Source organism: Bufo gargarizans, chromosome 1 (genome assembly GCF_014858855.1).
Source record: "Bufo gargarizans isolate SCDJY-AF-19 chromosome 1, ASM1485885v1, whole genome shotgun sequence".
Lineage (NCBI taxonomy): Eukaryota > Metazoa > Chordata > Amphibia > Anura > Bufonidae > Bufo > Bufo gargarizans.
Window position 1 is genome coordinate 540,331,128 of NC_058080.1, and position 25,310 is coordinate 540,356,437.

A 25,310-nucleotide genomic window follows, 5' to 3' on the forward strand; every position below is an offset into this window, starting at 1 on the left:
TTTTCCTTCCATCTGACAGATCAGAAGAAGGGTCAAATCAATGATGATGTCAACCAGGCAAAAATGCAAAATAATGGCCCAGTCATGAAGTGGAGAGGGTGGGAGAGCAGCTTGACAAGTCCACAGAGTGGCCCAATGTCATAGTGTTGAGGTAGCAGCAACATGAGGAGACCACAGAGTGGCCCAGAGACATAGTGGGGAGGTGGCAGCAGCAGCGGCATGAGGATACCACAGAGTGGCCCATTTACATAGTGTGGAGGTGGCAAAAGCATGAGGAAGCCACAGAGTGGCCAAGTGACATAGGACATAGTGTTGAGTTAGCAGTAGCATGAGGAGGCCACAGAGTGGTAAGGTGACATAGTGTTCAGTTAGCAGCAGCATGAGGAGGCCACAGAATGGCAAGGTGACATAGTGTGGAGGAGGCAGCAGCAGCAGCATGAGGAGGCCACAGACTGACCCAGAGACCTAGTGGGGAGGTGGCAGCAGCAGCATGAGGATACCACAGAGTGGCCCATTTACATAGTGTAGAGGTGGCAGCAGCATGAGGAGGCCACAGAGTGGCAAAGAGACATACTGTGGAGGTAGTAGCTGCATGAGGAGATCGCGGAGTGGCCCAGAGACAGAGTTGTGAGTTGGCAGCATCATGAGGAGACCACAGAGTGGCAAGGTGACATAGTGTGGAGGTGGAAGCAGCAACATCATGAGGAGGCCACAGAGTGCCCCAGTGACATAGTCTTGATTTAGCAGCAGCATGAGGAAGCCACAGAGTGGCAAAGTGACATACTGTGGAGGTGGTAGCTGCATGAGGAGACCGCAGAGTGGCCCAGAGACAGAGTTGTGAGTTGGCAACAGCATGAGGAGACTACAGAGTGGCAAGGTGACATAGTGTGGAGGTGGCAGCAGCATGAGGAGGCCACAGAGTGGCAGGGCAACATAGGGTGGAGGTGGCAGCAGCAGCATGAGGAGGCTTGAGAGTGGCCCAGTGACATAGTGTTGATTTAGCAGCAGCATGAGGAGACCACAGAGTAGCAAGGTGACCTAGTGTGGAGGTGACAGAAACAGCAGCATGAGGAGGCCACAGAGTGGCATAATGACAGAGTGTGGAGGTGGCAGCAGGAGCATGAGGAGACCTGAGTGGTAAGGTGGCAGCAGCATCAGGAGACCACAGAGTGACCCAGTGACAGAGTGTGGAGGTGGGTAGCAATAACAGTACCCGCTGACAATGGTGGGTGTAAGAAGGAGCAATTGGCATCAGATGTGTGGCATCAGGAGGGTGGCAGCATCAGAATAGTAGCTGAGGCAGGTAGCCAGAAGAAATTGGTCTATTTTGCCAAGGTTTGGGTGAGGCAGCAGGGATGATCTAATCTGATGCATTGGTGGGTGGAAATCCTGACTGATCGGCGTCTCATTTATCTTGGCAAAGATCAGTCTCTCCACATTTTGGGTGGTCAGGCGAGTTCTGCTATGGCCCCCGCCACACTAAACACCCGCTCTGATGCCCCACTACTGGCTGGGGAGGACTGCTTTTCCAGGGCAAACTCGGCCAGTTGCGGCCTCAAATCCAGTTTGGCTGCCCAGTAGTCCAGCGGATCTTCAATGTGGGGTGGCAGGATGCTGTCCAAGTATGCCACCACCTGCTGTTTCAGGTTCTGCTCCAGGTCTAGCTGCTGCTGCTGAGTAGTTTCTTCACTAGGCAGGTTAAGAAAGCTGCTCATCATCAACTCTAGACTCAAGCTGCTGCTGATGGAGCTGGTATTGCTCCTACCCCCCCCCCCCCCCGCCCCACAACAGCAGCCATGGCAGCCCCGGTCAGACCTGCGAGAGGATGGACGATGGCGCAGATAGGCAGCGGCCAACTAACTACATAGGATGTCTCTATAGTAGTTTAGTTTCTCCTCCCTCTTAGCAGGTGTAAAAAAAGCCCCCATTTTGGACCGAGAGCAAGGGTCCAACAAGGTGTAGAGCCAGAAGTCATCCCTCTGCCGAATGGTGACAATTCACTACCCAAGCAAGTGAGCATGCAGCGGGCCATTTGCGCAAGTGACTCGGAGGGACTCTCTGTCTCCATCTCCACTGCATACTGCCAGTGCCATGGTGTGCCTGGGTCATCTGCCTCGTTTTTCTCATCCCCCTCTTGCTCCTCCGGATGCTTCTGCTCCTCCTCTCCTATCACCTGTATAGAAAAACCTCCCATTTCGTTACACATTGCTTGTGCTCCAATGTCCTCCTCCTCCTCCAGTTCAGCCTCCACAGGGCTCATGTAGCCGTGAGATGAAGTTGCTACGTCTCCAGTCCCCTCACCAGCATCTTCATATTCCAGGACACAAAGCAGTGGAATGACGTTCTTCATCCTGTAGTCCTGGCAAATGACAAATAACGTGGAATCCTCAAACGGCAGATGTCACGCATGAGCTGCCATTGGCTGACATTGAAGTTACACAGGGGAGTACTCCTGTCCGCTTGGATCATTAAGAAATCATTTACAGTCATGTGAAAAAATTAGGACACCCTTTGAAAGCATGTGGTTTTTTGTAACATTTTTAATAAAAGGTTATTTCATCTCCGTTTCAACAATACAGAGAGATTAAAGTAATCCAACTAAACAAAGAAAACTGAAGAAAAGTCTTTTCAAGATCTTCTGTAAATGTCATTCTACAAAAATGCCTATTCTAACTGAGGAAAAAGATAGGACACCCTCACATGTATTCCCTCTTAAATTGGCTCAGATCTCACACAGGTATATCACACCAGGTGCACATAATTAGTAGATCGTTACTCTGCATGTTGAATGAGGCTTGCCCTATTTAAACCTCAGACATTTAGTTTGGTGTGCTCCTGACTGTTGAAGTGAGAGTGAGCACCATGGTGAGAGCAAAAGAGCTGTCAGAGGACTTCAGAAAAAAGATTGTAGCAGCCTATGAGTCTGGGAAGGGATTTAAAAAGATCTCAAAAGATTTTGAAATCAGCCATTCCACTGTCCGGAAGATAGTCTACAAGTGGAGGGCTTTCAAAACAACTGCCAACATGCCCAGGACTGGTCGCCCCAGCAAGTTCACCCCAAGAGCAGACCGCAAGATGCTAAAAGAGGTCTCCAAAAACCCTAAAGTGTCATCTCGAGAACTACAGCAGGCTCTGGCTACTGTTGATGTAGAAGTACATGCCTCTACAATCAGAAAGAGACTGTACAAGTTTAACTTGCATGGGAGGTGTGCAAGGAGGAAACCTTTGCTTTCCAAGAGAAACATCGAGGCCAGACTGACATTTGCCAGAGATAAAGTTGACAAAGACCAGGACTTCTGGAATAATGTTCTTTGGACAGATGAGTCCAAAATTGAATTATTTGGACACAACAGCAGAGGACATGTTTGGCGTAAACCAAACACAGCATTCCAAGAAAAGAACCTCATACCAACTGTGAAGCATGGAGGTGGAAGTGTCATGGTTTGGGGCTGCTTTGCTGCAGCAGGACCTGGTCAGCTCACCATCATAGAATCCACGATGAATTCTACTGTGTATCAGAAGGTGCTTGAAGAACATGTGAGACCATCAGTTAGAAAATTAAAGCTGAAGCGGAACTGGACCATGCAACATGACAATGACCCAAAACATACTAGTAAATCAACCAAAGATTGGCTGAAAAAGAAGAAATGGAGAGTCCTGGAATGGCCAAGTCAAAGTCCAGATTTGAATCCCATTGAGATGCTGTGGGGTGACTTGAAAAGGGCTGTACGTGCAAGAAACCCCTCAAACATCTCACAGCTGAAAAAGTTCTGCATTGAGGAGTGGGGTAAAATTTCCTCAGACCGATGTCGAAGACTGGTAGATGGCTACAAGAACCGTCTCACTGCAGTTATTTCAGCCAAAGGAGGTAACACTCGCTATTAGGGGCAAGGGTGTCCTATCTTTTTCCTCAGTTAGAATAGGCATTTTTGTAGAATGACATTTACAGAAGATCTTGAAAAGACTTTTCTTCAGTTTTCTTTGTTTAGTCGGATTACTTTAATCTCTCTGTATTGTTGAAACGGAGATGAAATAACCTTTTATTAAAAATGTTACAAAAAAACCACATGCTTTCAAAGGGTGTCCTAATTTTTTCACATGACTGTATAGCCTTTCTCTGTTCGTATAGTTGGTCCAACATTTGGTGGGTGGAATTCCAACAGGTGGCAACATCGCATATCAGCTTATGTTGGGGGATGCCGTTCTGCCGCTGCAGCTCAAGGAGGGTGTGCTTGGTGGTGTATGAGTGGCTGAAGTGCATGCAAAGTTTCCTGGCCATTTTTAGTCTTGCAGTCTTGCAGATGGGTGGGAGAATTCAGGAACTGCTTGACAACCAGATTGAACACGTGCGCCATGCAGGGCGTTGTTGGTCACCATAGTTCTGATTTTGAGTTGTCACGGAGAAAGCCAGGATTCAATTTCTTGATGAAGGACACGGAGCAGTTCCTCACCTGTGTGACTCAGTTCGCCCAGGCAAACGAGATGTGGAACAGCATGACACCGCCGTGCCCTGCACACGTGGTATGCTGGAGGAGCACTGTGAATTGTCCCTGCAGTGGAGGCTGAGGACACGGTGGAGGATGAGGAGGCAGAGGCGGACATTGTTGCAGGACCAATGGCGTGAGAACATTCGGAAGAGAGACAGAAGCGGCGTCACCTGGCGAAGTTGCTGGTTTGGCTGAGCAGGAACTACATTTACTCAGTGGGCCGTAAAGAACATATATTGTCCTTAACCGTAGTTACAACTCCACGTGTCGGCGCTGCCGTGCACTTTGGCAGACACCGACAGGCTGAAGGACTGGCCCACTTTCTGTTCTGCACATGTGTGCAGGGCTGGTACTGCCTTTTTCGCAAAGAAATGATGGCTTGGTACTCTCCACCTCGGCTCAGCACAATCCATCAGTTCTCTGAAAGGAACAGAGTCCACCACTTGGAAAGGGAGGGACTGCAGCACCAGCAAATTGGCCAGGAGCACGTTCAGCTTCTACGCTGTTGGATAAGTGCACGCGCACTGTTGTCTCTTGGAAATCGCTTCGGTGATCGATTGCTGATGGAGTTACTGATGAGGAGTAGAAGGGCGAGGAGCAGGAGCTCCCTTCGGCTAAGGTGGTGGAGCCTTGACTGCCTGAAATCGGGTGTGTGCCACATTGGAGCCACGGTTCTCCCAGGGTACTTTATGGTGACGCTGCATATGTTGATGCAGGGCCGTGGTGCCAACATTGGCACCCTGGTGACGCTTTACCTTCTGCCCACACATTTGGCAAATGACCATGTTCACCTCCTCCGGCGGCTTAACAAAAACTGCCACACCGCCGAGTAGGTGATTTTACCCCCAACATTACTAACTGACTGCTACCGCCGCTGCCTTGGTGAACCCTGGCACCACTACTTTCCGGGCAGGTAGGTTCCTGCGAAGTGGGTGGTCTACCCCGGGCACGTTTGGCTCCCAACCTCCCACTGCTGCCACCTTGCTGACTCCCGGCCTTGCTACCGACTTGCTGGCTCTGCCGCTGCCTCATGCGCAAGCTGCCACCCTCTTCTCCCGATGATGATGAAGCCCCTTCATCACCCGGCTCCCAATTGCCATCAGCTACATCATCATCGAGTACTGTCTGCATGACACTGATATCCTCCTCAATGGTCTCTGAACCAGGAGCCTGACCGCTCGCAACACCAGCTCCCATGCCACTCTCCTCATCACTACTTGCCTGCCTACCGGAGGAAGCGGCAGATGTCTCCTCCAGATCTTGGCTGGGCAGTAGCTGCTGACTGTCCTCTAGTAGCTTGTCTTTGATGTATAGATGGGCAATAGATATTTTAGAACATAAGTCAGGGCAATACCAAGGAATACAGATCAGGAGAACATTACATAGATAACTCCAGCATGGGAAGATGGGGTAAGGGTCATTATGAAGACTGAGACCACTGGACGCTGTTTGGAGATAAGATGCATTGGTGTGTGCTGGCCCTTTAAAAACCCAAGTGCAGAGGACTGAGAATAGCAATGTTAGAGAGAAAGATGCCAGGGACAGATTTCCTGAGCTGAAGAGCGGGAGAAGATTGTAGAATGCCTAGCCAAGCAAAAGTGGGAGATGCGCCAAGCAAAAGTGGGAGATGCTGGGCACAGAAGCCCTGAGGTAGAGGAAGAATCATGACAACATATCGTTTTCACTGGACTTTCTTTTCTAGGATTCTTTATCACTGTTGCATCAATGTCCATGTATTCTATATATTAAAGACACATATGTGGTAACTTATAATATAAAGTAGATGACTAGTAGGCCTTACTGCATTCATCCCACATAGTTGTAGAGCTATGGTCAATGCAAGAAGCATATATAGCTGCCAGCGTAGTGAATGTTCTCTCAGCAATTCCACGACAGTCAGACTCCGACTACTTCTCCGGGAAGTTTGTTCTTGCAGCATTTCATCAATCTCTTTTTGATGGTCTCGATCACCCCACAGTTGTTTCAGTGCTGGGTGAAGAAGTATAATAATCAGAATACAATAGACAGAGATTGTCCGATTGCATTAGAGGTACACTAGTAATAGGTATTACATGCAACTTATAACTACAGGCTATTGGTTTCTTCCCAGTAATAATGTACTCTTTGTAATTCTTTTTTCTCTTTTGGGTTATAGTTTACCTCACTATAATTCTTTTATTACTGTGTTGTACATGTGTTCTAGTCAAACTGTTATACTGTGCACAAGTTTGAAATTCTTATTCACACTGTAAGAAGGTACAAGGAATCATCGTGGATGACGTGTCACCGAGGTTCCTGGCCTCGGTGGAGTTAAGAGCCAGATTTTATGTGTCAGCAGCAGTTGCTGTTTGACACCTTGATACTTAGTATGGCTGTAATAGCTGATTCGGGACGGCTCTTACTGGGAGTAATCAAAGTGCTGAGTGGGTGACTACTCCCCATGTTCCAGGCCGGGTTTTGCCAGGCATAAAAAACAGCCAGCACTGCTAAGTGAGAAGGATTACCTCCATCTGACAGTGTAGCTCAGGAGGTCTGTGTGCTGTGATCTGAGGGCTGTGTTGGGATCTGCGGCTTGAGCCGGGCTAGAGGGCTCAGACCCCTGTGAGGGCTAACAGGCCGCCTAACGCCTGCCTGTGGCCTTGACAAAGCAGAACTTCCAACAGAGTGTGAAGTAACACCCAGGAGAAAAGGTGACTGTTATTTATATTAACTTTTCATGTGCGTGAACGATCACCAAGCAACTTGCATTTTTGTTTTGCTTTCACGTGTGAATTAACACTAATGTTTTGAACCAAGAACTTGTACTTTGCCTCTGTGCTGCACCCGCTAATCCTAACTACCAGAGCGAATCCCCACAACACTTATTACTTCACGTTAAAGAATTTGGATATAGTGAAAGCATGTAGGTTTACTGTACTTCTCTTTATACAGTGAGTCATCTTCTTTTATACTTTGTCCCTTGCACCATGATGTTTGAATCAACTCTGTGACAGCTATAGCTCCTATGTTGAAGGTGGCTGGGGAAGGGGTTATGTTCTTTACATGAGACTGTATGTTGAAGGTGGCTGGGGAGGGGGTAATGTTATTTACGTGGGACAATTGTACTAACAAGTTATCCACTAATTTGAAGTCCTTTGTGACCTCTAAATATTTTAGGACCGTTCTCCTGACATTCAGGAAATGAAATTCTTCCTCTTTAGAGTTTCTAGGATCTGTGCAAAAGGAAGGTAGTACTATCTCTTGGTCTTTATGGAAATCAGATACTACCTTAGCTAGAAAGCCTGGGTCTAACCTCAGGACTATTCTGTCATCTCGTATGGTAAGATATGGTTCCCAGATAGAGAGGGCTTGTATTTACCCCAGCCTCCTGGCCGATGATATGGCTATGAAGAAAGCAGTCTTGTGAGATAGAAACTTAATGGAACTTCCTTCTAAGGGTTTGAAAGATTGTCTTGTTAGGCCCTTGAGAACAGTACTTAGATCCCAGGAAGGGACTCGAGGTCTAATTGAAGGTTTTAATCTAGATGCAGCTTTGATGAAGCTTTTAATCCATCTATGGCTAGCCAAATCAGTATCAAAGAAAACGCTCAGAGCTGATATTTGAACCTTCAGGGTAGAGGGTCTAAGGCCCAACTCTACCCAACTCAGAAAGAAATTCAAGAATCTGCTGAATATTAGGTTCTGAGTGATTGGGTGTGATTTCTCCTACCCAGGAACAGAACTTTTTCCATATCTTTAGATATATAGATGATGTCACCTTCTTCCTGCTTCCTTTCAAAGTGGATATAATTTCCTCTGATAGACCCTTTTCAAAATTTGAGATTCAGGGACTATGCCAATAACTTGAAGAATTCCGGACGAGAATGCGTGATCAGGCCCTGCGTCAGAATGTCCTTCCTGGGGGGAAGGATCCATGGTTGTTGTGATAATCTCTTCAACAGGGAGAACCAACTACTTTTGGTCCAGAATGATGTTATCAGAATCAGATTTGCTTCCTCCTGAATGGCCTTCTGTATAACTCTGGGAATTAGCTGGAATGGAGGAAAAGCGTAAGCGAGATCCTAATCCCAGGTCTGTCGTCTGGGGCTGGTCCCTGGAATTTAGAGAGTAAAAGATTGGAGCCTTTGGGTTGTCCCTTGAGGCAAATAGGTCTATGGATGGATGACCCCATCTTTTTACAATCATGTTGAAAATTTGTTTGTTTAAAGACCATTCTCCCTGGTCTACTTTTTTCCTGCTTTGGAAATCTGCTACATAGTTTTTGCTTTCCTTTAGCTGAATGGCTGAAATGGACTTTACTGTATTTTCCGCCCAGGAGAATATTTTCCCTGACAGGTTTCCTAGCTTCACTGACCTTGTACCCCCCTGATGTCTTAGGTAGGATACAGTTGTCACATTGTTGTAGAATATCTTTATGTGCTGGCCCTTCAATTCCTTCTTGGCTCTGAGTTCGCAATAATTTGATGACTGGGCAGCTATCTCTGGAGACCAGATTCCCTTATATAGATTTTCGCCGACCTTTGCTCCCCATCCTGTACCGCTTGCGTCGGTGTGGATTACTATGGATGGTACTTTCTGCCAGACTACTCCTTTTCCCAATTTTTTTGAATTTAGCCACCATAGGATGGAATTTTTTACATGCCCCGGGATCAGAAACTACTGGTCTAGTGATTTCTGGCGTTTCCCCCATTTCCTCAGTAACCAGGCCTGGAGAGATCTGTAGTGGATTTGACACCAGGGAACTGCCACGATGCAGGCTGTCATTAATCCTAAGAGACTCATGGCTTCTCTTCTGGTGGAAGAAAAGATGCTTGTTTTGTTGAGTCTAGGAGTATGCCGAGGAATTTAATCCTCGTCTTTGGTAGTAGGACTGACTTTCTTTGGATTATTACCCATCCTAGATCTTCTAAAAGATGACAAAATCTGCCTAGATCTCCTTCCATCTAATGTTTTGAATATAATATTATTAGAAAATCGTCCAGATAAGGAATTATAGTTAGTCCCTCTTTCCTCAGGAAAGCCACCATTTCCACTATCACCTTGGTGAAGACCCTGGGTGCAGATGAAATTTCAAAGGGGAGGGCGACAAACTATGCAAAGTACGCATCCTTTAAATCGATCGTACACATTTACATGTTCTTCCCTATCAGCAGTATGGCAGTGCTCAGAGATTCCATCTTGAACTTCCTGTATGTTATATGCCTGTTCAGATCCTTTAAGTTTATTATGGTTCGGTAAGAACCCCCAGGTTTTTTACAAGGAACAGATTTAAGTAATGCTGGGTATAATGACCTCTGACCCCATGCTGGGTATAATTACCAGATGTTGATTCAGTTACATATTTTTTCCTAGAGAATTCTTGTACAGTCACTCAGAATTGAGAAAGCTCATTGGAAGAACGAGTGTTCAAGAAATCTACAGTAATTCCAGTTGCCTTAATTTATTCTTTACAGATTTGCCATGACCTGGGTAAATGAGAACCTTCACATACAGATTTAAGTAATAGCCTTGTCCCTGTTGGGACTGAGGCACCTGAACAACTACTCCTAATTTTATGAGCTCCTGAACACCTGCCCAGATATTTTTTAGGAGTATCTTTGAGGAATGGTAAGTGACGCGGAACCATGTTGGAGGGGGAGAGGAAAATTCTATCTGGTAAACCTCTTTTATTATGTTTATGGCCCAGGGGTTTGAAGTTATTGACTCCCATTGAGGAACAAATTGTTTTAGTCTCCCCCCTATCCTAGCATCATTGTCTGTCTGCATTTTTATTTTGGGGATTGAGGAGATACCCTCTACCGTGCCCCCCTTTTTGGTAACTCCAGCGTTCCGTTTTGCCCTTCCCCCGATAAGACCTTTCCTGGTTATTTTGGGGACGAAAGGGCAATTTTATCCTAGGGGGTCTCTCCTCAGGGAACCCGTTTTTCTTATCTGTGGCCTCTTCTAGTATTTTGTCCAGGACTGGCCCAAACACTCTGCGGAGAAAGGAATGGAACATAATTTCATCTAAGAAGTTTTATCTCCTGCCCAAGATTTCATCCAGATTGCTCTCCTAGCGGGATTTGATAACGCTGTGTAACCGAAAATCTGTCTGTTTCAGCCGACGCATCTGCTAAAAACCCTGTTGCAGACTTCAGTAAGGGAATAGACTATTATTTCTTCCCTTGGATTTTTCTTAGCTAGATGTTTCTCTAGCTCATTTAGCCAGAGGTACATTGACCTGGCCACTGATGTAGCTGCAATATTAGTTTTTATACTGTACATGGCTGCTTCCCAGAATTTACGCAAGAGACTATCAGCTTTCCTCTCCATGGGGTCTTTTAACTGAGTGGAGTCCTCAAAAGGTAGCGAGGTCTTTTTATTAACCTTCGCCACCTGTATATCGATCTTTGGTATCTCATTGAAAACTTTCGACTCAGTGGGATCAAAAGAGAGCCTATTCCTGAATTCTCTACAGATTCCAAGTCTCTTTTCTGGATTCGCCTATTCATCCATTACCATCTCTTTGATGTTTTCATTAATGGCAAAGACTCTAGATTGTTTGGCCTTTAGCTCACCAAACATTTCTTCTTGTACCGAATGGGGTTTCTGAATATCCTCTATACCCATCGTATCTCTGACCGCTTTTAAAAGGTCATTCATTTCCTCGGTGGAATTTTTTTTTTGATTCCTCTACAACCTTTCCTTCTGATAAGGGATTATCGTCATCCAATCTTTTGGACGAGGAAGCTTCATCTTCCAGACCGTCAGAGTCTGAGGAGGAATTTTTCACCAATCTTTGGTGTTTGGGAGGCTGAAGGCCAATGGTCTCCTCACGGAATGATGCAAGAGAAGATTTAACTTCCTCGTGGATCATAGACCTGAATTCCTGCATGACAGATGGCTGTTCCTCTCTTACAATTCCTGTTATACACTCTTTACAGAGTTTTTTAGAGTATTGTTCAGGAAGTTTTGCATAGCATTAAATGCATTTTATACTTCTCTTGGGCTTCTTCAAAGCCACTTTAAAGACCTATAGCAAGAGAGTAAAACCGGAGAGTAAAATCAGTGCAGAATTCCTTAAATATATCTGCAAGTACAGTCATGTCCATAAATATTGGGACACCAATACAATTCTAAAATTTTTGGCTCTATACACCACCACAATGGATTTGAAATGAAACAAACAAGATGTGCTTTAACTGCAGACCGTCAGCTTTAATTTGAGGGTATTTACATCCAAATCAGGTGAACTGTGTAGGAATTACAACAGTTTGCATATGTGCCTTCCACTTGTTAAGGAACCAAAAGTAATGGGACAATTGGCTTCTCAGCTGTTCCATGGCCAGGTGTGTGTTATTCCCTCATTATCCCAATTACAATGAGCAGATAAAAGGTCCAGAGTTCATTTCAAGTGTGCTATTTGCATTTGGAATCTGTTGCTGTTAACTCTCAAGATGAGATCCAAAGAGCTGTCACTATCAGTGAAGCAAGCCATCATTAGGCTAAAAAAACTAAACAAACCCATCAGAGAGATAGCAAAAACATTAGGCGTGGCCAAAACAACTGTATGGAACATTCTTAAAAAGAAGGAACGCACCGGCGAGCTCAGCAACACCAAAAGACCCGGAAGACCACGGAAAACAACTGTGGTGGATGACCGAACAATTATTTCCCTGGTGAAGAAAACACCCTTCACAACAATTGGACAGATCAAGAACACTCTCCAGGAGGTAGGTGTATGTGTGTCAAAGTCAACAATCAAGAGAATACAGAGAGGGTTCACCACAAGATGTAAACCATTGGTGAGCCTCAAAAACAGGAAGGCCAGATTAGAGTTTACTAAACAACATCTAAAAAAGCCTTCACAGTTCTGGAAAAGCATCCTATAGACAGATGAGACCAAGATCAACTTGTACCAGAGTGATGGGAAGAGAAGAGTATGGAGAAGGAAAGGAACTGCTCATGATCCTAAGCATACCACCTTATTAGTGAAGCATGGTGGTGGTAGTGTCATGGCGTGGGCATGTATGGCTGCCAATGGAACTGGTTCTCTTGTATTTATTGATGATGTGACTGCTGACAAAAGCAGCAGGATGAATTCTTAAGTGTTTCGGGCAATATTATCTGCTCATATTCAGCCAAATGCTTCAGAACTCATTGGACGGCACTTCACAGTGCAGGTGGACAATGACCCAAAACATACTGCAAAAGCAACCAAAGAGTTTTTTAAGGGAAATAAGTAGAATGTTATGCAATGGCCAAGTCAAGCACCTGACCTGAATCCGATTGAGCATGCATTTCACTTGCTGAAGACAAAACTGAAGGGAAAATGCCCCAAGAACAAGCAGGAACTGAAGACAGTTGCAGTAGAGGCCTGGCAGAGCATCACCAGGGATGAAACCCAGCGTTTGGTGATGTCTATGCTTTCCAGACTTCAGGCTGTAATTGACTGCAAAGGATTTGCAACCAAGTATTAAAAAGTGAAAGTTTGATTTATGATTATTATTCTGTCCCATTACTTTTGGCCCCTTAACAAGTGGGAGGCACATGTGCAAACTGTTGTAATTCCTACACTGTTCACCTGATTTGGATGTAAATACCCTCAAATTAAAGCTGACAGTCTGCAGTTAAAGCGCATCTTGTTCGTTTCATTTCAAATCCATTGTTGTGGTGTATAGAGCCAAAAATGTTAGAATTGTGTAGATGTTCTAATATTTATGGACCTGACTGTATATGCCCAGGACATACTGACTCAGCCAGAAATATATGCAGGAGCCATGCCCCGGAAAGCACTTCATTAAGGGAGAGGGAGAGAAAAACACAGCCCCCCCCCCCCCCCGAAAGAGTGGAACCACTAGGCCCAGGACGCCTGAAAATGCATGGCTCCCACATATATTCAGAGTCTGCTGCCATACACTCACGGTTTGCTGTGAAGGAGCCTCCAGCTCCCTAGATGGCTACATCTCAGGGCCCAACATCTTCTTCTGGCACCAGACCTCCCTCAGTTCTGTGCCTGCCGGCTCCTGGGCTTAGAAGCACTTCTGGGTATGGGCGCGCACTTCTGAACCCGGAAGTGATGTCAGACGCCTGCTACATGCACGGCTCTTGCGTCAATGCCTGCTAGTCTCACTAGGAGATAGGAGGCAGTGGCAGCATCAGGGTAGGCTCCTGATCAACAGGGAGCGTGACCCTGCCGTCTCCCTGCCAGCATTGAAATACACCACCGGAGGCCAGGGGACGTCCCTAGGAGCAAGGGAAGCGCAGACTGCGGTGCCCAGGTAAAAAATAAGAAATAAATATAACAATCCTTTTCACCTCCCTGACTGTCAGAGAGACCTTCCTCTGTCCTGATCACTGTAGGGGCAGGAACACACTGGTGAACGGTGGTGGGAGGGGGTAATTTAACCTTTCTCTGTTCCTGCCCCTACAGAGGTCAGGGGTCAATCTCTATAATTGGTTGCAATCATGGTGTTGAAATGGAAAGTAATAGTAGTGATAGTGGTGGCACATGCTTTGCGTTAATGGTGGTGACAGTAGGGGATTAACAACGAGGAGCAGCAGCAGCAGCTGAGGTGATGGCTTCAGTAGCAGCATTATGGTACATAGAGAGGCATTATGGTTGGTAAAAAGGCGGCAGCATGATAGAGGCAGCAGCAGCCTTACAGAGGATGATGGCAGCAGGTCGCGGCAGGTGCTTGATAGTGGCATGATGAAGGCGATGACAGCAGCAGCCATACAAAATGTGAATGTAGGCAGTTCATAGCAGTGGCATGATGGAGGCAGCAGTAGCAGCCGCAAGGAACATGAAGTTTGGCAGGACGCATTAGTAGCATAATAAAGGCAGCAGCAGCATCTGTACAGAACGTGATGGTTGGCAGGTTGCATTAGTGGCATTATAGAGGTGGCAACAACAGCTGTACAGAATGTGATAGTAGTTAGGCATACAGACAGCAACAGTGGCGAGATGGGGCACCACCAGCAGGGCAAGATCAGCTGAAGGAGTGTGAAAATCCTCCTGAATCCAGTATTGGTTCATTTTGAAAAAAGTGATAGTTTGGACACTGTCAGAGGACAACTTGCATCCTCCTGGCGCTGAAAACCCTCTCCGAGATGACTCTGTAAGCTCGGCAAGTGTAACAGCAGCTGCTGTATGCCGCCGTTCCCATGCTTACCGCCGCGGTCCCGGGCGCCGTGTTCATCGGTGATCTGCAGCCAGTGCTTCCAACTCACCGCTGCAGTCCGGGGCTCTGACTGTGTAGGCACTGTTGTTTTGGGATCCGCTCCACAGTTTCCTCTCAGCCCTGGCCACAGCAAGCTTGCTGCTTGTTTCCTACAGCACTTCCTTAAGGGCCAGCATGCATCACTTCCTGGGTTTTATGGGTTAGGTCATGTGACCTCGCTGACCAATCCTAGCCCTTCTGCATATATATAAGTGGCTCAGCCACCTTCCCAGATGCCTCTGTGTCATGGTCCTTGTTTCCTGCTAAGGTTCCTGATATCCGCTTGTGTGCCTGTGTTCCTGACTCGTACTTGTGTTCCTGGATTCTGCTACCCGTTTGATCCCTGCCTGCTTGGCTTCACTCTCCTCTTGCCGACCCAGATTGCCGACCTATACCTGTGCCGCCTGCCCTGACTTAGCCTCTGCCTCATCCTTCGGTCCTGCTCTGTTGCTCCTGGTAACAACTCAGTCTGCTGACAACCCCTGTACTTCTGGTTCCCTTCTCAGGTACCTCCTGGTCTGCCTGGGCCAGCTGCCTTGTGTGCCTATGCTTCTTAAGAGGTAGCGACCTGGTGTTCCCCTTGGGAAAGTCTATCCCCACCATCAGATGTACTTTGACGATGGAGGGGATCACTTAGACAACACCCTTAGAGGAGGTAGGACACGTGGCACAGTGGGTTCACACCTGCTGTTCGTGACAGCAAGGAATAAGAAAGAGAGCGTGCTGTGCCAGTCCGGGATACTGTTCCAGTCTGCCTGCGACAGAAACTGGCCATAGTTTAGGTAGGCTTGAACCTGGGCATTGAGGCAGGAGCTATTGGCTTCATGACTGGCCTCAGCCTGGTGCAGCAAGTGGATAAATCGCTCCACCATGAGACGGAAATGGCTGCTGTGGCTTCTGATGCTCGTGGTGGCGGGAGGGCGATGAGGGGGCTCCCTTTCAGACACACTGGCGGCAGGCGTCTGCTCGCCTTAAGCTGCGGAAAACTGCATACAGACTGTTTCCTGGTAGCAACATAATTTGGCCTCCCTTTCTGCAAGAGGAAAACATTCCCCCATTTTGCCCTGGCACCGAGGGTCTAAAAGCATGGGTGTCCATCCAGTAATCATCATACTGCTTGATGTCAACGACACGCCTGTTACTGAAAGGGAGCATACAGATCTCCATTCTGGCCAGTGGGTCCGAGGAGCCAGTTCTTTCCACCTCCACTCCCAACTGAGACAATTGGGTGTTATGGCTGGTGTCACCATAATCATCATTGTCCTCTTTCTCCACCAACTCGGACTCCTCTTCCTCCTCCTCAAGTGGCAGCACCTCCACTTCCCCTATGGGAGTTTCTCATTGTGGGTACCCAACAGCTACAGGGCCACCTGTTGCATCAGCGTCAGCGTCTCTTCAAAAATACATATGAGGGGGATAAAGGACAGCTGCAGCATGAATGGCATGAGTTGCCAGTGCCCAACTGTGATTCCACCTATGTTATTTACCAATTAAACAAATTCCAGTACATTGCTACACCGGTAGCAATCCATATACTTGTAATTTTATTATAATCTACAATCAAAATCATGATGCTATGAAAGCCATTCTGGGAAGGCATTGGCATATTTTAAAAAGAGATTCCATACTCAACCAAATCATTCCAGAGAGCGCGGACTTCCTTGCACCTAGCAAACTAAGACCAGTTAGAAGTGCCACTAAGGACCTGGGTGTTTCTGCCCTCAAAGGCAGTTTCAAATGCAGCCATCAGAGATGCCTCTGCTGCAGAATGATACGTCAAAGATCAACCTTCCACAGCCAAAGTGGTGGTGAATCCTTTTTCATTTTGAGTTTCTTGAATTGTGATTCCACCCAGGTTATTTACTTACTGGAGTGCCCTTATTGCTTACAGTATGTGAGTCGCACCATTCAAACCCAGCGCAATAGATTTAACAAGCATCGGTCCAATATCAAGAAAAAATACCTCAAACATAGCGTTTCAAGACACGCAGTGGAACATCATGAGGGCAGCTCATCCGGTTTTACTGTAACACCAATTGAACAAATTCCGGTACATTTACAAAAAGACGTCCAATACATTAGGCGTCGTGAAATGTATTGGATTTTTAAACTGAACAGCCTAAACCCATATGGACTGAATGAGGCATTGGAGATAAACTTATAAAATAGGTATATCTTTCTGGTCTAAAACAAATCATGACACTTTGTTAGTTTTATTCAACAAATTATTTATTCAATTCACAGAACGAAAGTATCATCATAAAGTTTTTAATCAGTCACAACACCCCCTACCCCCACCTTTAATTTAATAGTTCCCATACACCGAGTATGCACCTTTTTATGCAGCCCTATATACAGATGTAGTAGAGTTAACACTCATGCTTTATGAGATGTGTTATCTAAACTAAATGCGTTAAGCAAACACCTTCAATTGCTTTTCAATGGCTTTTGTTTCAAGATAACGCGATGAGTTAAGAAATTTGAGTTAAGCGTTTGTATGTTAACCCTGCTACATCTGTATATACATACAACAATTCTTTCTATCACTGGTTTGTGCACCATGCCAGACCTTATAACTGAATAATATCCTTTATTGTGGTCTTTTTAGACTACTGCTATTCATTAGCTATGATCGTTTCAGCGTTTATTCCTAATCATCTTTTCATTCAGTTATTTTAGCATAACTCTTATTTATAACTAGTCCTTTTTATGTGCAAAGTCTTTTCGTGCCCATTCTTTTTATATTTGTGCTCATTCTCACTTCGTTTATCCCCCCTTTATATACTAAATACCAACAAGCTGCCCTGCTAGTCCGTATCTATCCTGAGCTGCAAATAGCTGTGTCCTCAGTATCATAGCAACGGGCCACATGACTTCGGGAGGCACGACCATGTGACCCACCCCTTACCTCCAGCAGGTGTGGTCGATTCTGATCTGAGGCGTGCAACCTCAGGAGCGTCCTCAGCACCATAGAAACTGGTCACGTGGTCACGTGAGTTGCGATCACGTGACCCTCTCTATTCTAACCTCTAGCTGCCACGCCGGTGTTCTGCCACTTTTCTATACCCCTCCTCCTGCTGATTCCAACGCGTCCACGTGACTTCCGGTGCAGCTACATCACTTCCGGGTATAGACTTTTGTCCGGGTATAGAAAAGTGGCATAACACCGGCCTGCACAGTTTAACCGCCTCCGGACCGCCTAACGCAGATGTGCGGTCCGGAGGCGGCATCGCTGCGCAGACTGGCGCATATACGCGTCATCTCGCGAGATGACGCGCTATGCCGGCCCGCGCATGCGCAGTTCGGGCCGGCATTTAGTCAAGGAGTAAATCGTCATCAGCTTGCCAGCCAATGATCGCGGCTGGGAAGCTGATGATTTTTAAAAAATCCAATCAGAGCGCCAGATAGCAGATCATATTGGTAAATATGATCTGTTATATGGCTGCCTGCTCCTCTGCTGGTTCTTTTCGTCGGTTGGATCCAGCAGAGGAGCAGGCTACACAGTGAGTACACCAACACTACACACTTAGCCCCAGATCACCCCCCCCTGAACCCCAATTAACCCTTTGATCGCCCCTGTCAATCACTAGTGAAAGGAAAAAAGTGATCAGTGCAAACTGTCACTTTTTCTTTTCACTGGTATTGACCGTTAGGTTTTAGGTATAGTTTAGGCCCCTTGGTTAGGTAGTTTAGGGATTGGTTAGCGCCCAGCCCACCGCACCGCAGTCCGTTATTCGCTGATTAGCGTATCGCTAATCAGCATTTGTACTTTTATAGTATCTGGAAGTGATCAAAACTGATCACGGTCAGATCTATAATTGTATTAGTGTCACTTTAGTTCTCCCTCCACCCAAAACGCAGTGCTTGCCCGATCAGGCCTGATCGGTCGCCCACACGTGCGTTCGCCCACACCCGCCCCACCGCAGTGACAAAAAAAAATATTTTTTTTTGATCGCTGCACAATCACTTTACACGCACTGCGGCGATAAAAAAATCAGTTTTGATATTTTTTATCAACCGCAGCGGCCTCCGGTACTTCGCTAGCCTCCCCTTTGTAACACAGGCTTGCTTTTTTTTCTTGGGTAGTCTCAGGGAATACCCCTAAATTTAGTTGCCCACATGTCAAACAGGGGGTATTCTTCTGAAGAGGCCTACAGGCTTTTGACCCAGTCGGATGAGGAATGGGAACCCTCATCTGATGAATCCAGCGGGTCAGAATACGAACCTGTAGAAAGCAGTGGCTCTCTGACCCAAAGTTCGGACGAGGAGGCTGAGGTCCCTGATAGCGCCAGGTGTACCCGGCCCCGTGTCGCTAGACCACAGGTTGCGCAGGATCCGCTTCAAGAGCAGCAGAGTGGGGCTGGTGCTGTCGGATTACGTGGTGAGGCGTACACCAGCAGCCCAGCCCTCCCTGGACCTAGTACCAGCACTGCCGTACAACCTGGTGAAGTAGCGAGCACCAGAAGGGCAGTTGAAGCTGGTACGGTGGCACGTGCAGTAGTGACCCCGTCGCAGCCACCGCAAAGACGTGCCCGTAGAGCCCCTAGAATCCCAGAGGTGCTGGCAAACCCTGATTGGCAGTCCCCAACTTCAGCCGCACCTGTAGTTTTCCCTTTCACTGCCCAGTCTGGAGTTCGGGTTGAGACAGCTCAGATTGGTTCGGCCCTGGGATTTTTTGAGCTGTTCTTGACTGCGGAGCTCTTAGACATAGTTGTGGCCGAAACAAACAGATATGCCACACAATTTATAACCGCCAACCCGGGAAGCTATTATGCCCAGCCTTTCCGGTGGAAACCAGTCCAAGTTTCCGAAATTAAAACTTTTCTGGGCCTCCTCCTCAACATGGGTCTAACTAAAAAGCATGAATTGCGGTCATATTGGTCCACGAACCCAATTCACATGCCCATGTTCTCTGCTGCTATGTCCAGGGCACGTTTTGAGGCCATCCTGCGTTTCCTGCACTTTAGTGATAACAGCACCTCCCGTCCCAGAGGCCACCCTGCTTTTGACCGGCTCCACAAAATTCGGCCCCTCATAGACCATTTCAACCTGAAATTTGCAGATTTGTATACCCCAGAGCAAAACATCTGCGTAGACGAGTCCCTGATACATTTTACCGGGCGCCTTGGCTTCAAACAATACATCCCAAGCAAGCGCGCCCGGTATGGGGTCAAATTGTATAAGCTCTGTGAAAGGGCCACAGGCTATACCCACAAATTTCGGATCTATGAGGGAAAAGATCAGACCCTGGAGTCGGTCGGTTGCCCTGACTACCTGGGGAGCAGTGGGAAGACAGTTTGGGACTTGGTGTCACCCTTATTCGGCAAGGGGTACCATCTTTATGTGGACAATTTTTACACAAGTGTGGCCCTCTTTAGGCATTTGTTTCTAGAATGGATTGGCGCCTGTGGTATTATACAGAGCCAATTGAATTAAATATACAGACACCTTCTTATACCAGTGTCTGGTTCTGCGGGAAACTAAATACGGAGACAACATCTGGTCATTGAAGTCCACCCCTCCCATGTGAAGGTTATAGTCGTGGACTGAGAGGGGCTTCCCCCTAGTCGCGCGGGCTTCCCCCAACGGCTCGTTAGCACCCGTCTTGCAAGGGGGCAGAGGGCCGCACTGTGTAACGAAGAACTGCTCGCGGTGAAATGGAGAGACAAGCGTGACGTTTACATGCTCTCCTCCATTCACGCAGACACGACAATACAAATTGAGCGAGCAACCCGTGTCATTGAAAAGCCCCTCTCAGTCCACGACTATAACCTTCACATGGGAGGGGTGGACTTCAATGACCAGATGTTGTCTCCGTATTTAGTTTCCCGCAGAACCAGACACTGGTATAAGAAGGTGTCTGTATATTTAATTCAATTGGCTCTGTATAATAGTTTTGTTCTCTACAGTAAGGCTGGGAGAACTGGATCCTTCCTCAAATTTCAGGAAGAGATCATCGAGAACCTCCTGTACCCAGGAGGTTCCGTGGCCCCATCCACCAGTGTAGTTAGCCGTCTACACGAGCGACATTTCCCCAATGTCGTTCCTGGTACCTCAACCCAACCGTCACCGCGAAAAAGATGTTGTGTCTGTAGCAGGAGTGGAATAAGGCGTGACACCCGCTATTTCTGTCCTGACTGTCCTGACCACCCTGCCCTATGCTTTGGAGAGTGTTTCCGGAAGTACCACTCACAGGTACACTATTAGCATAGGGATCATCTCACCAGGACAGGCACACAGGGCTATTAGGGCCCATTCACTCACACAGCTGCTGCAAACCTCTCCTTTCACCTGGGACAAAGTGCATAACGCACTTCGCCACATCTTTGGGCGATTTGCGCTTTGCACATTGACCCATGGGGAAGGAGAGGTTTGTTCTATAAAGGTAAAAAAATAAATAAAAAAAAAGCAAAATTATTGCGTTGCGGCCTGTTTTTTTCTTTTTTTTTTTTTTACCTTCCAGGTGGACTAACCGATCGACTAGCTGCAGCACTGATGTGCATTCTGACAGAAGCATTGCGCTGCTGTCAGATTACACGCAAGTCGGTGTATGCGGCGCTGCAAGACGAGATTTCTCCTCTGCAGTAACAGATACGTTTGCCGAGGCATATGAGCTGAGGAAGAGGCGGCGTTCCTATGCTTTGGCAAACACTTTGTATGTAAAAAAAAAAAAATCCCGCCAATGATTTATTCATCCACATCGATTGATGTGAATGGAGAAATCTGGTTTGCCAGGGCATACGAGCTAAGTGGGTATGGATGTTGGGCAGAGCTCCTATGTCCTGGCAGACGCCTTTCCCCTCCTTTCTTTTTTTTGGTAGAGATTTTTTCATCCACATTGATCGATGCGAATGAAGAAACCTGTGCCGTTCATTTTTTTCTTTCAGCCCAGAGGCTGAACGGAAAAAAAAAAATCTCATTACCTGTATGCTCAATATAAGGAGAATAGCAGAAACTCCTAATGCTGGCCATACATGTAATGATTGCGGAGACCCTCAAATGCCAGGGCAGTACAAACACCCCACAACTGACCACATTTTGGAAAGAAGACACCCCAAGGTATTTGCTGAGGGGCATATTGAGTCCATGAAAGATTTAAATTTTTGTCCTAAGTTAGCGGAAAGTGAGACTTTGTGAGAAAAAAAAATAAAAATCAATTTCCGCTTATGCCAAATAAATTTTTTTCTATAAACTCGCCAGGCCCCTCATTGAATACCTTGGGGTGTCTTCTTTCCAAAGTGGGGTCACATGTGGGGTATGTATACTGCCCTGGCTTTTTAGGGGCCCTAAAGCGTGAGAAGAAGTCTGGGATCCAAATGTCTAAAAATGCCCTCCTAAAAGGAATTTGGGCACCTTTGCGCATCTAGGCTGCAAAAAAGTGTGACACATCTGGTATCGCCGTACTCAGGAGATGTTGGGGAATGTGTTTTGGGGTGTCATTTTACATATACCCATGCTGGGTGAGAGAAATATCTTGGTCAAATGCCAACTTTGTATAAAAAAATTGGAAAAGTTGTCTTTTGCCAAGATATTTATCTCACCCAGCATGGGTATATGTAAAATGACACCCCAAAACACATTCCCCAACTTCTCCTGAGTACGGCGATACCAGATGTGTCACACTTTTTTGCAGCCTAGGTGGGCAAAGGGGCACACATTCCAAAGTGCACCTTTCGGATTTCACCGGTCATTTTTTACAGATTTTGATTGCAAAGTACTTCTCACACATATGGGCCCCTAAATTGCCAGGGCAGTATAATTACGCCACAAGTGACCCCATTTTGGAAAGAAGACACCCCAAGGTATTCTGTGAGGGGCATGGCGAGTTCCTAGAATTTTTTATTTTTTGTCGCAAGTTAGTGGAATATGAGACTTTGTAAGAAAAAAACAAAAAACAAAAATCATCATCATTTTCCGCTAACTTGTGACAAAAAATAAAAAGTTCTAGGAACTCGCCGTGCCCCTCACGGAATACCTTGGGGTGTCTTCTTTCCAAAATGGGGTCACTTGTGGGGTAGTTATACTGCCCTGGCAATTTAGGGGCCCATATGTGTGAGAAGTACTTTGCAATCAAAATGTGTAAAAAATGGCCTGCAAAATCCGAAAGGTGCTCTTTGGAATATGTGCCCCTTTGCCCACCTTGGCAGCAAAAAAGTGTCACACATCTGGTATCGCCGTACTCAGGAGAAGTTGGGGAATGTGTTTTGGGGTGTCATTTTACATATACCCATGCTGGGTGAGAAAAATATCTTGGTCAAATGCCAACTTTGTATAAAAAAATGGGAAAAGTTGTCTTTTGCCAAGATATTTCTCTCACCCAGCATGGGTATATGTAAAATGACACCCCAAAACACATTCCCCAACTTCTCCTGAGTACGGCGATACCAGATGTGTGACACTTTTTTGCAGCCTAGGTGGGCAAAGGGACCCACATTCCAAAGTGCACCTTTCGGATTTCACCGGTCATTTTTTACAGATTTTGATTGCAAAGTACTTCTCACACATATGGGCCCCTAAATTGCCAGGGCAGTATAATTACGCCACAAGTGACCCCATTTTGGAAAGAAGACACCCCAAGGTATTCTGTGAGGGGCATGGCGAGTTCCTAGAATTTTTTATTTTTTGTCGCAAGTTAGTGGAATATGAGACTTTGTAAGAAAAAAACAAAAAACAAAAATCATCATCATTTTCCGCTAACTTGTGACAAAAAATAAAAAGTTCTATGAACTCACTATGCCCATCAGCGAATACCTTAGGGCGTCTACTTTCCGAAATGGGGTCATTTGTGGGTTTTTTCTACTGTTTGGGCATTGTAGAACCTCAGGAATCATGACATGTGCTCAGAAAGTCAGAGCTGCTTCAAAAAGCGGAAATTCACATTTTTGTACCATAGTTTGTAAACGCTATAACTTTTACCCAAACCATTTTATTTTTTTGCCCAAACATTTTTTTTTTATCAAAGACATGTAGAACTATACATTTAGTAAAAAATTTATATATGGATGTCGTTTTTTTTGCAAAATTTTACAGCTGAAAGTGAAAAATGTCATTTTTTTGCAAAAAAATCGTTAAATTTTGATTAATAACAAAAAAAGTTAAAATGTCAGCAGCAATGAAATACCACCAAATGAAAGCTCTATTAGTGAGAAGAAAAGGAGGTAAAATTCATTTGGGTGGTAAGTTGCATGACCGAGCGATAAACGGTGAAAGTAGTGTAGTGCAGAAGTGTAAAAAGTGGCCTGGTCATGAAGGGGGTTTTAGCTAGCGGGGCTGAAGTGGTTAAGCGCCGCCCTACAGCATAGGCCCGCCCTAACTTTCAGAAGTCTGAAAGGACTGCATATCCCGCCCCTCACATTAATATTCATATCACGTGACTGCCGAGGCTGCAGTCACGTGACCAGACATGTAACCTACAGACCTATTTTATTTAAATTTTTAATTTCATTTAGGCCTCATGCACACGACAGTATTTTTTCACGGTCCACAAAACGAGGTTCCGTTGTTCCGTGATCCGTTTCCGTTTTTGTTTCCGTGTGTCTTCCTTAATTTTTGGAGGATCACCAGACATGAAGGAAAGTGAAAGAAAATCTAAGTCAAGTTTGCCTTGCAAATTATAGGAAAAAAACGGACATGGATCAGGGACGCGGATGACAATCTTGTGTGCATCCGTGTTTTTTCACAGACCCATTGACTTGAATGGGTCTGTGAACCGTTGTCCGTGAAAAAAATAGGACAGGTCCTATTTTTTTGACGGACTGAAAACACGGATCACAAACGCGGATGACAAACGGTGCATTATCCGAGTTTTCAACTGACCCATTGAAAGTCACGGAAAACGGAACAACGGACACGGAACACAACAACGGTCGTGTGCATGAGGCCTTAATAAAACATTAGTTTTTAAACAAAACACTCACTCTCTAGACAGAATCAATAGTTTGAATGTACTCTGCAGTTGTTTTTAAGTTTTAAGCATTAACTTGGCTGTCTAGGAATTCTGCCTTGGAAATGACACCAGGTGACATCCCATCCTATTGAGGGCAGCCCACAGGTGCATTTTTTGGCGTTTTTTTTTCTCATGCCTACATGCTATAAATACTCATCTCCTCATTGCTCATATTACCATCTGTCTAACCTGATGAAGGGGAACTGTTTATCCCCGAAACGTGTTGTTTTTATGTGTATATGTGCTATCCTCAAATAAGAAAGGATTTTTATTTGAACATCATGACCGCCTCCACCAGTGAATTTGCGCTTAAGCAGAACCTTCTCCACTACAACCTGGAAACAACACATGCTCCCTGCTGAGGCGGTCTAGTGCATGATCTGTTCACAGCTTTTCTCTGCTCGTATAGACACTTGTACAATGTTGAATGTGTTAACACACACAGGTAGATTGCTGCTACACATTGGGTATTGATGCAGACAGACAGCAACAGTGGCAAGCTAGGGAACTGCAAGCAAGGGGAAGTCTACTTATCGGAATCAGCCGGAGGAGAGTAAAAATGTCGGTATTGATGTAGTAATCACACATATAGAGTTCTGCACATCCTGCTAGGGCACTTCCCTACCTGCTGCAGCACTGATTGGCTCATATAGGCTGCCTGTCAGCCTGAGAGCC

The 25,310-nt window shown here is 46.0% G+C and overlaps 1 protein-coding gene across 1 annotated transcript in view; it reads right to left on the minus strand.

Moving 5' to 3' along the window:
• Positions 1-25,310, minus strand: part of LOC122934316 (solute carrier family 2, facilitated glucose transporter member 5-like) — a 61,789-nt gene that overhangs the window by 18,109 nt on the left and 18,370 nt on the right. The window contains exon 7 of the mRNA XM_044289698.1: positions 6,289-6,476. Coding sequence (XP_044145633.1) covers positions 6,289-6,476 — 188 coding nt within the window. The remainder of the gene's footprint in view (positions 1-6,288; positions 6,477-25,310) is intronic.